General features: G+C 55.3%; 9 protein-coding genes across 9 annotated transcripts; 6 read left to right on the plus strand and 3 right to left on the minus strand.

Moving 5' to 3' along the window:
* Nucleotides 1-304: 304 nt before the first annotated feature.
* Nucleotides 305-1,573, minus strand: VTJ04DRAFT_7524 (uncharacterized protein; the record flags this gene model as incomplete). Its single annotated transcript, XM_069365861.1, has 1 exon — nt 305-1,573. The coding sequence occupies one exon, from the start codon at nt 1,571-1,573 to the stop codon at nt 305-307; it is 1,269 nt and encodes a 422-aa protein (XP_069216853.1).
* A 915-nt stretch (nt 1,574-2,488) lies between these two features.
* VTJ04DRAFT_7525 (60S ribosomal eL14 domain-containing protein) lies at nt 2,489-3,415 on the plus strand (the record flags this gene model as incomplete). The annotated part of the gene is made up of 3 exons (XM_069365862.1): nt 2,489-2,721; nt 2,871-2,997; nt 3,101-3,415. The coding sequence occupies 3 exons, from the start codon at nt 2,489-2,491 to the stop codon at nt 3,413-3,415; spliced, it is 675 nt and encodes a 224-aa protein (XP_069216854.1).
* Nucleotides 3,416-4,272: 857 nt separating this feature from the next.
* Nucleotides 4,273-5,074, plus strand: VTJ04DRAFT_7526 (uncharacterized protein; the record flags this gene model as incomplete). The annotated part of the gene is made up of 3 exons (XM_069365863.1): nt 4,273-4,518; nt 4,662-4,720; nt 4,774-5,074. The coding sequence occupies 3 exons, from the start codon at nt 4,273-4,275 to the stop codon at nt 5,072-5,074; spliced, it is 606 nt and encodes a 201-aa protein (XP_069216855.1).
* A 23-nt stretch (nt 5,075-5,097) lies between these two features.
* Nucleotides 5,098-5,359, minus strand: VTJ04DRAFT_7527 (uncharacterized protein; the record flags this gene model as incomplete). The annotated part of the gene is made up of 2 exons (XM_069365864.1): nt 5,098-5,257; nt 5,301-5,359. 2 exons carry the CDS (start codon nt 5,357-5,359, stop codon nt 5,098-5,100), a joined length of 219 nt encoding a protein of 72 aa, XP_069216856.1.
* A 254-nt stretch (nt 5,360-5,613) lies between these two features.
* Nucleotides 5,614-6,371, plus strand: VTJ04DRAFT_7528 (uncharacterized protein; the record flags this gene model as incomplete). The annotated part of the gene is made up of 3 exons (XM_069365865.1): nt 5,614-5,622; nt 5,788-6,270; nt 6,342-6,371. The coding sequence occupies 3 exons, from the start codon at nt 5,614-5,616 to the stop codon at nt 6,369-6,371; spliced, it is 522 nt and encodes a 173-aa protein (XP_069216857.1).
* Nucleotides 6,372-7,769: 1,398 nt separating this feature from the next.
* VTJ04DRAFT_7529 (uncharacterized protein) lies at nt 7,770-8,291 on the plus strand (the record flags this gene model as incomplete). The annotated part of the gene is made up of 2 exons (XM_069365866.1): nt 7,770-8,036; nt 8,211-8,291. The coding sequence occupies 2 exons, from the start codon at nt 7,770-7,772 to the stop codon at nt 8,289-8,291; spliced, it is 348 nt and encodes a 115-aa protein (XP_069216858.1).
* Nucleotides 8,292-8,707: 416 nt separating this feature from the next.
* VTJ04DRAFT_7530 (uncharacterized protein) lies at nt 8,708-9,199 on the plus strand (the record flags this gene model as incomplete). Its single annotated transcript, XM_069365868.1, has 1 exon — nt 8,708-9,199. The coding sequence occupies one exon, from the start codon at nt 8,708-8,710 to the stop codon at nt 9,197-9,199; it is 492 nt and encodes a 163-aa protein (XP_069216859.1).
* A 3,091-nt stretch (nt 9,200-12,290) lies between these two features.
* Nucleotides 12,291-13,088, plus strand: VTJ04DRAFT_7531 (uncharacterized protein; the record flags this gene model as incomplete). The annotated part of the gene is made up of 1 exon (XM_069365869.1): nt 12,291-13,088. The coding sequence occupies one exon, from the start codon at nt 12,291-12,293 to the stop codon at nt 13,086-13,088; it is 798 nt and encodes a 265-aa protein (XP_069216860.1).
* A 59-nt stretch (nt 13,089-13,147) lies between these two features.
* VTJ04DRAFT_7532 (uncharacterized protein) lies at nt 13,148-13,375 on the minus strand (the record flags this gene model as incomplete). The annotated part of the gene is made up of 1 exon (XM_069365870.1): nt 13,148-13,375. The coding sequence occupies one exon, from the start codon at nt 13,373-13,375 to the stop codon at nt 13,148-13,150; it is 228 nt and encodes a 75-aa protein (XP_069216861.1).
* Between the last annotated feature and the right edge of the window lie 1,510 nt (nt 13,376-14,885).

Here is a 14,885-nt window from a genome sequence, read left to right on the forward strand (position 1 = left end):
CCATCAAACATCACAACCTGGACGTTTCTCATAATTACGCAATACTGCCTCTCGACACAATGGGAGGAGAAAAATGAATACAACTCATTGTCCGTTCTGTGCTCCGGCGGGTATTGTTTCCCTTCGAAAACTTAGACCTCCATGCGAGTAGATCAACGACAGCAATGCAAATGCAAATCCTTGGACTTTCCAACCCAACAACATGACCCTCTTCAAACCAGCTTGGTAGGTAGAATGAAGAGCGAGGCAAACAGACAGACGCGAGGAACATGGAACCAAATCCAAAAAGCATGCCATATCTTTCTCAGCACCAGCAATACCCAAAATGCTCCTCCCACACCACCCCTCTCCCCCTATTCCCTCCCTTCCACCTCAAACTCGGAATCCCCCCATCCACCCGCTCCTCAAACACAACCTTGACCTCCCCCTCCTTCGCGTTTCCCACTCCCTTACACCCAGCCCTGACCACCTCATCTGGGTTCCACACGATCACACTCCTCAACCCGCACCTCTTCGCCTCATCCACCGCCGCCTCCAGCAGCGCCGCGACATCATTCGCAGCCGCGACCGTCTTCGTTGCAGCCGCGGCCGGCGATCCGACCGCCACCATCCGCGGCGAGGAATCGCACTCCACGCACGCCGTTTCCTTCGCGCCCGCCACGGGAGCCTCGGCAGCAGCCGCATGCGCGATCCGCAGCACCCGAAGCCGCTTGGTCCGCCAGTCGTGCGCCCAACAGGCCCAAGCACGATTGGAAGGGGTGACGATAGCTCCTGGAATGGGTTTGGATTGTGGCGAGGAAGGCGGGAATATCTTTGCCGCATCGATGGCGGCGCTGGAGATGTGCCAGGTGACGAGGGCGTGAGTGGGGAGGAAGGCAGTGCGGGTACGGGGGTCAGGCTCGCGGTTGTTCCCTGAGGCGGTTGCGGCCGCAGCGCAGAGTGAGGGAAAGGCGGCGGTGAGCTGTTTGCAATCAGCTTCACAGAGCGCAGGGAGCTCGGAGAGTTGGAGGGGCCGGGTTTTCACGCGGATCGGCGGGTAATGGCGAGGAACTTCGAGGTGAGGAGGTGATGGCTGGCTGAGGAGCGTGATGGTGGCTTGCCGGCTGGCGAAGGGAATCCAGCCCAGCCCCGCGTAATATCTCCGCCCGCTGTCGCTGTACAGGACGCTGAAGTCACTCTCCTTGTCCATGCGCTCCTGCAAGCAGCGGAGAAGGTAGGCGGCGTAACCTTGCCGGCGGTAACTCGGTGCCGTGATGACATTGGTTACGGCGTACCCGTAGCCTTGACGGTAGGTCTTGGTGTGCCCGTCGTAGATGAGCGCCGGTCTCCGTGTGCTTTCACAACTCGCAATGAGCAGTCGGGGGTAGCCCTTCAGATATAACACCCAGTGCCGACAGCCGCCGTCCCTGTTAAGCTCATGGTTTGAAAGGCGGCGTTCTCGTTCAACATAGTCGTTAACAGACATGGGCTTCGCCCAGCTCTGGGCGCATAGTTCCCATGCTAGGATGCGTTGCTCAGGGGTGGCCTCATCGAAGACCACGTCTGAAGCCGTGAGGCCCAGTGGTTGAGCCATGGTGGTTGATGTTTTCCGGACTTCAGGTTGTGTCAAGTTCTGCTTCCACAGTGTAGCAGCGGTTCCGGTCTGCCGGTCCGAGGTTGGGCTCTCGCACAGCAAGCCCAAGATGTGGGGTTGAGACGCAGGTGTAAGTGACGGAGTGGACCCGGGGAGGTCTCCTTGGCTCCCTAAAATAGACGTTGACATTGGAGAGCACTCAACTTGATGGTTGTCGGTCCTCATAATAGAGGTTACTTCCTGGGTACCGTCAGAGACCTTGGCTCGTCCAAGAGAAGTAACTGAGCCAAACAAGTGTCCTACGCCGCAACGACAAGGCTGATTATCATGCGATTCTGGACGACCTGCCCAACCATGGTATGATTCCTGATTCTCCTGGGTCACCATCGACACAGCGCATGGGACGCATACATATTTGGAGAGCCAACGGTACTTTCATTCTGGATGTTTGGAGCCAACCATCAGCTTCACCAAGCTGAGAATGTCGGGCAAAGCATCCGCGACTTGGCCTTGTCCTGCTTGATCGGGCTCTTCCTCTGGCCACCTTATTTCGGCAAGGCTACCAATGCCGGAGTAGGACATTACGTAGCGTCCCGTCAGGGGGCGCCGTCAAGAAGCCCCCACGTCGCTGATGATTGTCACGAGGACCCAATGGTCTTACCCTTGGAGCAACAGTGCTGAAAAGCTACGGAGGCCATCTCAACTTGTCAGTCTTGGCCGTGGGAGACTGATGAGCAATTGCATGACACGCAAATGGGTGTTTGGTGGCTGTGCAGAAGGCATTCTGTCATCGCAGAGAGTCCAACACACGATGAGTGCCCGGTTGTTGTAGTGATGCATGTGAGCTAGGACTTGGCGTGGAGTTGGGCGATCTGGGGAAATGGAGTCGGATGACATGGAAGACCTCAGATTCCCATGCGGGAGGGTTTGGGTTGGAGTGGAGCCAAGGCCTGGGGTCGAGCAAGCCACATCGTGACCCACTGCAAAGCCCCAGATGTGGCTGATGAGGCCAGGCTCGGAACTCGGCTCCATCCATTCCGCAAATTTTGGCTGAGCCCTGCCAATTACCAAGACGCGCACAAAATCGGTCTCGATTTCGGCGAACGGCAGCGACACGGATTCTTTGACGGCATCAAACAGCAGCAAAGGTACGCCCAACCCTCCCCGACTTTCCCACTCTGCCTCGTGCAATCTGCAGCCGGCGAAACAACTTTCTCTCCTGTATCCTCGCCGACCTCGATTTCACTGTCCTCACCACCCCGCCAGGCTCCGGTTGACTAACACGCCAAATCATCAGAACCTCGACAAAGATGGCTTCGATCGATATCGGATCGACAAAGTGGCGGCGCGTCGAGGTCGGCCGGGTAATCCGCCTTGAGAGCGGTTCCCTGGCCGCCATCGTCGAGATCATTGACCACAAGCGTGTACGTACGGCCCGCTATCTGCCAAGACCGCACTCGAGCGATCGAACGGCGCCCGTGAAGACAGAGAGATGGAAACAAGGACAGAAACTAAACTGCTGTGCAGGTTCTCGTCGACGGGCCGTCCTCTGACCCCAAGCTCGCCACTCCCCGCGGCATCGCCCACCTCAACCATGCCCTCCTCACCTCGATCGTCATCCCTAAGCTCCCCCGCGGTGCGCGGACACCTGTCGTCAAGAAGGCGTGGGAGGCCACTGGCGTCGATGCCAAGTGGGCCGAGACCAACTGGGCCAAGAAGCAGCTGATCCAGGAGCGCCGCGCGTCTCTCACCGATTTCGACCGCTTCAAGGTTATGCGCCTCAAGAAGCAGAGGCGTTTCGAGGAGCGCAAGGCTCTCGCCAAGATCAAGGCTTCGGCGTAAAGGAGGAGACGGAAAGGAGGGGAGGAGAATGTTGTTGGCTGCTTTCTAGGGGAGCGTTTGGTCGGGCATGGCTTTCACTAGAGGGAGAAAAGGACGGGTATTCTGGAAGGGTTTGCATGAACACAGCAATCGGGATGCTGGGGTTTCTCTTTGCGTCGCTTTCGGAAGGCCTGTATGTCACATCATCACGGTGACCGGCGTCATATGGAAAATGCGAAATTGAGCCAAAAACAGTCAATACCCGACGGGCTGCTGCCCATGTCACCACCAGCCCGGCGCCATGGAGCGCGGTCTTAGGATGGATGCATGAGCTTCAGAATACCAACCTCTGGGAAGCGCCATGGTGGCTATCCTTCCGCTCTAATCTTCGTCTTTCTGAGCTCGCAACGTGAGGACGTATGATGGAATTGTTGAGTCTGTCTTTTACTGTAAAAGCACAAACCCAGGCCACTTCTCGTCTTCGTCGTCGCCGTCATCATTGTGTTGTTATTGAGCGTGGTGATGGTGAGGTGAGCGTTGTGGATTACCTAATTAGGTTTAGCGCATGGACCTTCCTGGCGGTCCAACAAGCCCTATCTGAAATTTGGACCCGAACATTTCTCTCCCACCACGGTCCATCCGAGCTCCTTTGAATCCCCGCATACCGATTTTCGCGGCAATTCTGACTTCAATGTGAGTACTGCCCGATCGATGCAAATACTTCCATCTTGGATGTTTCTGCTTCCCCGAGGGAACCCTCCCTAGCGTGGTTGCAGGAACGTCAATGGATTGAAGAATCGTCTTGTTGTGTGTGTCTGTGTGTGTGGTGCGGGGCAGGCGCTGACCCATGTCACTTTTTCTGAGTCGCAGCTTTCAAGATGGCCGAGACCCGTGTTGAGGAGGCTCCCCAGGAGGAGACCAAGAAGCCGACCGTCGAGGATCTCGAGGAGTCCTCCAGCTCCGAGTCCGAGGCTGAGGCCGAGGCCGGCGAGACCAGCGTGCCCGCGGGCTCGACCACCGTCATCCACTCGCGCAACGAGAAGAAGGCCCGCAAGGCCCTCGAGAAGCTGCACCTCACCCGCGTCCATGGCATCACCCGCGTCACTTTCCGCCGCCCCAAGAACGTGAGTTGGCCACTGAATCGAGAGGCGGGATAGCTAGGAGGCCGGAGGAATCGGCGTGGTGCGGGGCTTGGAGGAGCCGTCTGGTGGTGAACGGAGGGACACTTCAGGACGGGCCGGCATGCTGACGGAGTGGATTTGGGCAGATCCTCTTCGTGATCAACAACCCTGAGGTCTACAAATCTCCCAGCAGTAACACCTACATGTAAGTTTTCCTGTTGCCTGGGTTGCGATTCCCGAGCTGACCCCTATACACAGCGTGTTCGGCGAGGCCAAGATCGAGGACCTCAACGCCACCGCCCAGGCCGCTGCTGCCCAGCAGCTCGCCAGCCAGCAGGCTGAGCACGACCACGCTGGTCACTCGCACGACCACAAGCACGAGGGTGCCAAGGAAGAGGAGGAGGAGGATGACGGCGAGGAGATTGACACGGAGGGCATCGAGGACAAGGATATCGAGCTCGTCATGACCCAGGCCAACGTGTCGCGGAAGAAGGCGGTGAAGGCCCTCAAAGAAAACAACAATGACATAGTCAACTCAATCATGGCATTGAGTATCTAGTGCCCGTCGCCGACCGACGAGTGCTAGAGGGAGGGCCAGGGCCATCTGTAAGGGGTGGTTTCCAGTACACAGAAAAACAGAAAGTTCAGTTCCTGCGAAGGGAAGACCGTCAGAATGCAGGCGTCGATCGCCGTTGCTGGTCCGTTGCCATTGTCCTTGAAGATGCGTTGTTGTGTGCCTTGGCTGTTGCGACGTGCCCGGTGGTGACATGCGATTCGGAGTGAACATCGGGACCAGCCGGAATTCCGTGACGCGGGCTCGAGAGAAAAGTTCGGACGGTGCCATGTTGATGGAGGCATCAGTAGACGTATCCATGGATGTGATGAACTTCCTCTTGCAGTCATCGTCGAGTGTTGATGTTGCCATCGGCCCAAACATTCCAGCTCCAAGACCAGGGCAGCAAGCCACGGCCGGTTCATTCCGCGAGTCACGTGACTGATATCCACGCCCGCCGACGGTTTGCTTGGATCCGGCAAACTCGACGCAACCGCAGCCATTGACCTCCCCACTCCCCCGACAATCTCACAACCACCGACAAAATGGCCGCAGTAAGTTCCCCCTTGGAAATTGGACTGTCTTCTGGCTAGGAATGGTGTCTGGGTGCATTGGGGCTTGGGGCGGGTAGCCGGTCCCCCAAGGAGTTGTTCAAGGCCTAAGAAGACCTGAGCTAATTTCTTGTCCGCGTCCTCCGCGCCGTCCGCAAAATTCAACAGCGAAGCGCAGCTCTCAAGATCGACTGGGCCAAGATCACGACGTCGCTCGGCCTGCGCGGCCAGACGGTGGCCAGCCTGCAGGCCTTCAAGAAGCGCAACGACGACGTGCGCCGCAAGCTGCAGCTGCTGCAGGAGCAGCCGACCACCGTCGACTTTGCCCACTACCGCTCGATCCTCAAGAACACGGCCGTCGTTGACGAGATCGAGAAGCGTTTCAACGCCTTCAAGCCCGCCACCTACGACCTGGACCGCCAGCTCAAGGCCATCGAGGCCTTCGAGGTCGAGGCCATTAAGAACGCCGAGGCCACCAAGGAGAAGGTTGATCTCGAGCTCAAGGACCTTGAGAAGACCCTGCGTAACATCGAGGAGGCCCGTCCCTTCGACGAGCTCACCGTCGACGAGGTTGCCGCTGCCGAGCCGAGCATCGACGAGAAGACCTCCAAGCTCGTTTCCAAGGGCCGCTGGTCCGTGCCAGGGTACAAGGTGCGTTATGCCCCGCCTATGTTCTGCAAACACTTTTTGCTTGGTAGGATTACTGACTGTTTGGTTTACAGGAGAGGTTCGGCGATCTCTCGGTGCTGTAAACGACTTCTTCCGATGCCACGGGTTACCTTTTATTTCCTTTGTGTACTCTAGCATTGTAGATAGCCCGAGTGCGAAGGGGGCGGTCCTTTCAGACGGGGGAAATACCAACCGTTTCCAACCAATCGACCCGGCCTGGGATGCTTGGAGGCTATACTAGCGCGGTTAAAGTTATGCTCCGCGGGAGAGTTCATCAATATCCCACCGATCAATTCGTGTGGTCATGACTGCAAAATTTCGATCTGAAATCAAGGAATGAAAGGTTTATCTCCATGCCTGACTCTTTGTCTGCCTTACGGTCATTGGGTTGTGGTGTCTTAGACAACCCCCTCTGCTGGGTTGAGAGTGTTGGGGGAACTCGCTCCATCATCCATCACACTTGTCCCGCATTTCTCCCGACCTCTTACAGTCATTGTTGACTTCGCATGGGTTGTTTTTTTGTCCTCATTGTTCGTAAGCGTCCGGGCCTTCAACAATGACAGCAATTGAACCAGGTGAGTAGGGACATGGTAATAATATCTATCCGTTTCACGCTCCAACAACCTGGATTGTCGGCCATTTCGTGATCGCGCCATCAAGGCTTATGATAAGCGAAATTCAACATGGATGAGGCTCAAGGGATCATTGACGATCATGAAATAAATCTAATTGTGGACGACTTGCCCTACATATTATCTGGTTCTGCGAGAAGACCAAACCGATCTATTGCCCCTGAGACTTCGAAGCCCAACAAAGATTTCAGGGACAACATCTTGTTCTTAACATCCAATAGTTGCGACACCGAAATCCACACTTCAGAAATTTATTTCCACCATCATCCAAGAGATTGCACACTAGGCCCAGGCAACATCTCGGATTCACCACAAGTTCTAACTTCATCCTATGTTTCAAGAGTTGGCCCGGAGTCCAAAGGCCCCAATTGCCTGGGAGTGTCTCTTGTTAGGTCCAGAGCATACTCCATGGGCGCTGCATCAAATACTCGAGAACAAATGTAGCTGTGAGATCAAGGCTCATTTACATCAGTGCCTGTCTTGGTTTGAAGGGAGTTTACCAGGGCATTGTTGTGATCCAGGGTGAATCTTTTCCTGGAATCAACAACACATCCAACCCTAACCCGAGCATGTTGTCCTCCCCGGTCAATTGCTGTCCCAAAGGAGGATGGTCTCGATCCGCCTGTCCCAAAATCCGGAAAACGCCGGCAAGACGTCACCTCACCTTCACCTCAACACAACAGCCCACCCCACGTGTTGACAACAACAAGCCGTCATAACCTTCCCTTGCCCGGGCCAGCGACGATACAAGCCAATTAAGCAGCAAACAGGCAAACAGTCGTTGGTCAATCAACTCGCTAAAGAACAACAGCCCGAATCCCTGGTCCAGCGCGCACGCACGCACGAACCATGGCCGTCTTCCCATCACGCAAATACATTTCCAAGGAGCGGGCCAACACGTTCGGGGCCAAGTACCGGGCGTTGATGGCCAAGCACCCGTTCCTGCTCTTCGGCCTGCCCTTCATGACCGTCATTGTTGGCGCGTCCTTCGTGCTGACCCCGGCCACGGCGGTGCGGTACGAGCGCTACGACAGGAAAGTGCGCCAGATGACGCGCGAAGAGGAATTGGGCGTTGGCAAATCGGGGAGGAAGGTGGATATTCGGGAGGAATACTATGTGCGTGTTTCTTCTCGTTTCTCTTATTCTCTATGGACCTTATTGGGGCTGTCACTGGCCAATTCGACCCCTTTGGGAACGGATGTGTTGGCTTCCGCCGTGGCTTGTATTGATGTTATATGTGTTTTTTTCTCGGTTGTGTCCAACATGACTCGCTAACTTCTTATCTTACAGAGGCTGGCAGCTAAAGACCTCGACAACTGGGAGCAGAAGCGAGTCAATCGGTTCAAGGGCGAACCGGACGGCGTGCTATGAGAAGATCCCATAAGACAATAAGCTGAAAAAAAATGAAACAAAGAAAAAAATTCGCAAAACCGATCGTAAACGCAGTCGCAAACGCCTTGATGGAGACGACCTGGAAGACGTGCTCTATGGACGAACCTTTTCCTTCACACCGAACGCTGATGCCACGAATCATGTCAAGCAACAACCCTCGAATCAAATGACTCTGCGTCATCTTGACTGACCTCGCGATCATGAGGGTCTCTTGCTCTGCTCGAAGCAAGCCACTCTGCACCGTTCCGATCTCCGCGCGGGAGCCTGCACAGCATCAACATCTCGACAAGGATCATGGTTGAAGTCTTGGAGCAACTTTTCCCACTTACAAAATCTTGAAGACCCTGTGGTTGGTGCAGATACGAGATGGATGCTGTGCACGAGCAACCCAACCTATGCATAACTCACCCCGCGCGGGTGATCGCCGTCGCCATCCACTATGCGGATTTACCCCGCGGCGTCATTTTAAGCTTATGCGTCCGGGAATGGCATCTGAAGCTATCGCCGCCGCTGTGGGCACAGGAGCGTTGAAACCGTTGGCTAACACTACATACGAGGGCACGACGGATGGGATACGGGAGGGAGTGGTTAGAGCGTGGAGAAAGGGCACGGATTACGTCTTGAACTCCGAGCAATGCTGCACTCGGTGGGGGATATCAGATATCACAACTGCAATGGTGTTGTTGTTTTGGCTTCGGATATGCGAAGTCGGAGACCATGTCCGTGGACAAGGAAAACTGAGGCTCTTTTACTCTCGACTCACAAACTCCGAGTTCGCTAAGGGCATCCGACTCATTGTGCTGCGGCGGTGGTTTGTTTCAACGTCGGGTGCGGCGCCTTCCGCGCAACGGACTGATGAGGTGGCCATTTTGCTCACCATCGGATGACACAAGAATGAGACGAAAGTTCGCTCTATTGTGTGTTGGAGATCGTAAGGCAGAGATCGGACCTAGCTCTTTTGAGGTATACAACTCAGCCGTTGGGCAGTGTGATGTGTGAACTGACTCATAAACTTATCCTATCTGCCTGTTAAGCTCAAGCCTTCATAAGATGCTCCCCGGAGACCCTGGCCAGAACATCCTACCCGTCGTGAATGTGATATGTGAGTATACCCCTCAGGCCATTAGCGTTTCTAAATAACCTGAGCTTTTCGGTCTGTGGCGAGCAAGCCTTGTGCGACGAGACATGGCCGTTGTGCCCATCATCGGTTGATCACAGGGCAGAAGCTTATACAAGCAAGCATGTGTTCACAGCCTTATGATTGGGGCACAATCACAACACCTCAAGCTCCAACCCTGGAAATCTGCCAAGTGGCGATTATCACAGCCAGGACTTGAGTCGGTGCTTTGTTTCCAAAGTCATGCCCTCCCCGTCCCGTGCTTGGACCATCCCATCTCATCAAGTTGTACGCTGTGGATCAAGACCGGATGCTGCTTCCGCGGTGGGCGTGCCCGTATCGCCTGGCCGGGAACATCGACCCCCCCGACCTCTCCATAGTGTAGCTATACCAGCGCCGAACCGCATTCGGGCTGTTGAGGCTGTTTGACAGCTGGCTGAGAGCTGATGTGTGGCTGTCCCGGCGGTCAGGCTGGACTTGGGGGTTCTGGGCCTCGGGCAACGGAGCAGCCAAGTCAGACCTCCATCACAACAAAAGGTCGGAGATATCGGTGGAAACCCGAAATGCTCAGGGCTTTGCAAGCTCTTCATCTTGGATCCATGCAGACTCCTGAAGGACTGGGGATAGAGGAGCTCACAAATGGCGGATACGGGGTAGCAGTTATTCATCAGCTATCAGCTGTTCAGCCTCTCTCAACTTCATGCCCTCCATGCTCAGCAGCAGCAACAGCGATGACAGCAACGACATTGGCTGCTGGCAATCGGCCATGGTGATCCGATGCTCAGACAACCGGACGATCTGCCTCGGGCAACGGATTTTTCGGTGTGGCCCATCCACGGGCACGGGGACGGCGACAAGCTAAGGCCGCGCCCTAGGCCTTGTGTTTTCCCAACACCGATCGATCCGAATGGTGGCTTGGCTTATCGGAATGTTTTTTCACAATTGAAAACCAGGCGATCTCCGCTTGTTCGGGGCTTTTTGACACCGCCTGCCCTGGTCCCTGCCAAGCGGAACTGGTAAGCACGCCGGCGTGTGTTTGGATTCACGTTGGTAGGCGGGCACTTGGGCAGATCGCCGTGCGGATCAACCGCGCAGTTGGATCGGTTTGTGCACGTTGTTGGCTGACCGCCCCAAAGGGGTGGTCTCTGCCCAGGCTTGGTTTGGGGTTCGGTTGGAAACCACGGCGAACGCCTTGCCCAATCATGGTTGCAGGAAGGGCATCGACCATGGATGTCGTGCAGGAACGAGCCTTGAGGGGGCGAAGGGGCTTAGCGTGTGTGTGAACGTTCGAATGTCCCATGAGCAAATGCCACGCAGGCCTTGTTCTGGTTGCTGGGCTTCAAGGGGGCGCATTGCGGTGAGGTTAACAGCTGGTTGAAGACATGTATGTATGTAGACGGCGCAGATGTAGGATGCTGATTCGGGGAAGTTGATGGGTTTGTTGCCTAACACCGAGGCTCAACTGGGTCTGGACTTTGCCGTCGGGTAAGGCGGTGAGGGTGTGCATTGAGTGAAAGAGCGGATAGTAGCGAGAAGTACGGTGTATGTCGACAGAACTATGCTACCTAGATAGTAGTATCCGGACGCCTATGTTGACCTGCCACTATGGCCTGTTTGGGACTGAGCTTGCGAGATCAGACGAAGAGATTCGGGTAGTATTAACTAGCTGCCGCATCCTAATGAGATCCAAGACGGATCAGATGGATCACCTCTTGTGAGCCAGTTCCCGTTGACACCTCGCTGTCGCGCCGTCGTCGCTGAGCACGGACATTCCAATCCCGAGGATGTGGGTTTGTCCGGCTTTCTCGAGGTTTTTGGGACCTGTGATGTTTTTGTGCGCGGGCGACTGGGCTGACCAATCCCGACAATCTCGTTGATGAGCGGGCGGAGAGGAGTCGGTTGCCCGCCTTGTGTTGTTAGCGTTGGCTAGCGATCTGCACACCTTGCCCAAGCAGGCAAAGGCAACCGGGTCTGCTGAGACTTTGCACAGCTGCGCAGGGGTTTTGCCACGCGATGCCCGGAAACCACCCCACCCGCTTACCTAACACCTCCGCTGTGTCCGGATCTGAACGTCTTGTGAGAATCGAAAAAACTTGGTTTCGGCTTTGGCTTTCTAAGCAATGACGTACCACTACGTGGTTGAATCTCCGCGGTCAGATGGCTGTTTGTTTGTTTTCACCACCGTTGTGCCCCTGTCTGCGTCATCGATCGTGTGGTCATGTTTCAGACGGGACTCTCCTTCGGGCTCCTTCTGACCGAAAACCTGCCACGGCTTGTTGAAAGAATAGGAAATGGAAGCTGTTGATCTCTCACTCCAACGCATGTCGTGCTCGGTAGTGCATGCGCAACGCCAGCAACGGGCTTCGTGGCTCGCCGACTGGCCCCTCTTCTCCCCCCGGATCTGGCAACCTTTCTGTCGACGGCGTGTATCTAGCAAGCTGCAAGTCGCACACCTGCCCTGTCTTTCTGGTTGATCTCCACTCCCCCTTCGGGCTTTCAGCCACACCCCTCTCAGCTCACCCACCTCTTCCCTCCCACCAATCATGTCTTCGTCCGTTGTCTCGTTGTCTCCATCGTCCATCACGGCTCCGGCCATGGGCGGTCATGGCATCCTTGCAGGGCGATGCAAGGTACCATTGCCTTGTCAAGACTGACACCAGGAACAAGACGGCCTCGTGATGCTTATAACTGCCCTCTCTCCCCTCCTCGCCGGCAGCCTGTCCAGATCCGGCCATATCCAACAAGGAGATCAAACCACCTCACAGCTTCTCAATGAGGGTCATGTCAACTTAAATCCAGCATCTTCCGACAAGTCCTCGGACACACATAAGACAATACACAACCAACCACACCAGCTTAACATGTTCTGCGGCATCCGCCCTACGAGCCCTCACTCACCCCGCTTCCTCCGTGGCTTCCGGAGTCATAAGAACCTCGCCAGCACTCTCACTCCCACCAACCAGAACAACTCCGACTTCACTCAACAACAAGACGAAATGTGCCGTTGGCGTCACAAGAGCAGCCCCTCTCCCGACTCGACCGAGGACAACCGGCGACCCTCGACCTCGAGCATCAAGTCCAGCATGTCCATCGATTGGGACCCGCTTCGCCTGCATCCCTCCAACACTCAGGGCCCGGCTCCTCCGCTCCCAGACCCGGTCATGCTCGAGAAGATGTCCCGCCGCCAGACCATGCCGGAGCCGCACCGGCAACATTCACATGCCACCAGCCTTCGGCAAACCGCCTCGACAACCACTGTCATCTATGAGGGTTTCGACTTCGGTTTCAACAACACCCCCACCTCTGTCCTGAGCCGGACAGCCACTCCCACCGCAACCTCGGCCTATCAAAGGCGCGCCCCCTCGCCAACCCCGAGCGACGCCAGTAGCGAATGCAGTCTCGCGCTCAGCGGGTCGTCGTACGACTCGTCATTGATCGACGACTACGCGGCCGGCCAGGAGGATCTGGAGCCGGTCGGGCTTGCCCCGGCGCCAGCTCCAAGGCCGAGGCCGAGGCCCAGGCCGACTCGGCAGCTGACATCTGAGAAGGACGAGGCCGAGTGGTGGCTCAGGAGGGGCGCGTGGAAGAGGAGGGGCATTGTCTTCGTCACGCCGGCCGAATATGAGTTGGCGGGAGAGGAGGAGACGTTTGAGTTTTGAGCGTCTCATATTTTCTCCTTTTCACTCATTTGCATTTTCTCTGCTTCACTTTCTGCTTCTCATGTTTTACTTTTTTTACTCATTTTCCTAATCTTTTTGGACCTGGAGACGCTGGTTGTACAGCGACTTTTTGCATTGCGTCGGCGTTTTAGGCATCTCATTTTCGGGCATCTTCTGGGACACGGGTCATAGGATGGGAACAAAAAAAAGGAAGGGAACGGTACTGGCAGCATCATTATCATCACTGTGCAACACGCACACTTTTCCTTTGTCTCTTGAACAGGCATTACGGGAACAGGTCGGGCTGGGGATGGAGATACCCTTTAGGTGGTCTGGACTGGACGGTGGACTCAGACAGGCAATGGTCTGAGAACGGCTTGCATAGCAAGCAAGCAGCTGTGCTGGAGGTGGAACATGGATGCATCCATCCAGTTGGGATCCGCAATAGCATCAATGAGAACAATTGCGGAGATCAAACAAAACCCGCACCTGAATTCATCCGTTCCCGAGTTGCAAGTGACATGTTTGTTGACTCTCAAAAAGTTACATTCAATCGCTGAGTGAGATGGTTATTAATTGCCTGCAACGACTCAAGTGCATCTTGAAGCGAGGTTTCATCGAGCCCTTTACGAGACAGAGCAGTAGGACCTGACTCAACTGAAATGCCTTGTTGAAGTCCCTCTGCTTACGACGAACCCTACCAATAGGTTTGTTCCGTTCGCCCTATCTCATGGTCTTTCGCCTCCCACTCACTAGTTTGTTATCTCTGTTGTCTCCTCCCCCCTCACCTTCGACATCTCGCCCCGCTTTTTGAACTCCTCTTTCCCCAGGTCCAAACCTCCATGACTCTCTTCCCTGCATCAGACCAATCACCCTCAGCTTACACCCCCCATATGTCAACCACAGTCGTACTATGCCGTCGATGTACATATGTTCTCTGGAGCATTTGTACTGCCCTAGGTGATTGAGAGTCTTTGACATCCGACAACTTGCTTCATGGTGTGTTTGAGTCAACCAACTCAGCCTGACCCAGCCCTACCCACATTCGCCATAGGCCAGGACAGGCTTGGAAATGCATGCTCACCACCACATTGCCCCCTCTCTTTCTCCCTCTGTCCAAAGAACCAACTTCTCACTCAACGTTCCAAGCTCAAGTGAGCTAGCGTCGCGAGATCTCGGGAGATTGTACGCTACCCTAACCCTCAATGAGGCCAAAAATGGGAACTTTGGATGCAACGGGATTTCCCAATCGAGCGAATCCGATCGGCAATCGGCCCCACATCAAGAAACCCCAGCCTTGCCAAGCCTGGAAACCGGGGTGCTTTGTCGCTTTGCACGTGGCTCTGGCCCCCAGGACGAGCCTTTTTTGTTTCTCTTTTTTTGCTCATCCCCTGCAGCGAGACTTTTCCCTTCTTGGATATACGGTTTCCATAAGGTGTTCCTCCCCGCGCAGAAAGGTTGGGTGAGAGAGACGGTGATGGTGGAGGAAGAGGGGTCACGCGTGGGTTTGGGAAATTACGATGTTGTAAAACGGACGGAGGGACGGACGATCAACCAACCTCAACAAAAAAAACTGAAACTTGGTGGTGATGATTGACGATCCCAGGACTTCTAGATTCGATGAGCAGCTTGCAGAGGGATGAAGAGGATGCCCAGGATAGCAAGTGTCAGATTGTTGGCTTTTCTGACGGCATCCACTGTATGCACGCAGATGGTTTCGATCAACAACTGGTGGAAGCTGAAGTCCAGATTTCCTCAGCCCCGGCGGTGCACGTCCAAGGCCTCGCCGAAGTGCCA

Source organism: Mycothermus thermophilus, assembly GCF_041956435.1.
Source record: "Mycothermus thermophilus strain CBS 625.91 unplaced genomic scaffold VTJ04scaffold_5, whole genome shotgun sequence".
NCBI lineage: Eukaryota > Fungi > Ascomycota > Sordariomycetes > Sordariales > Chaetomiaceae > Mycothermus > Mycothermus thermophilus.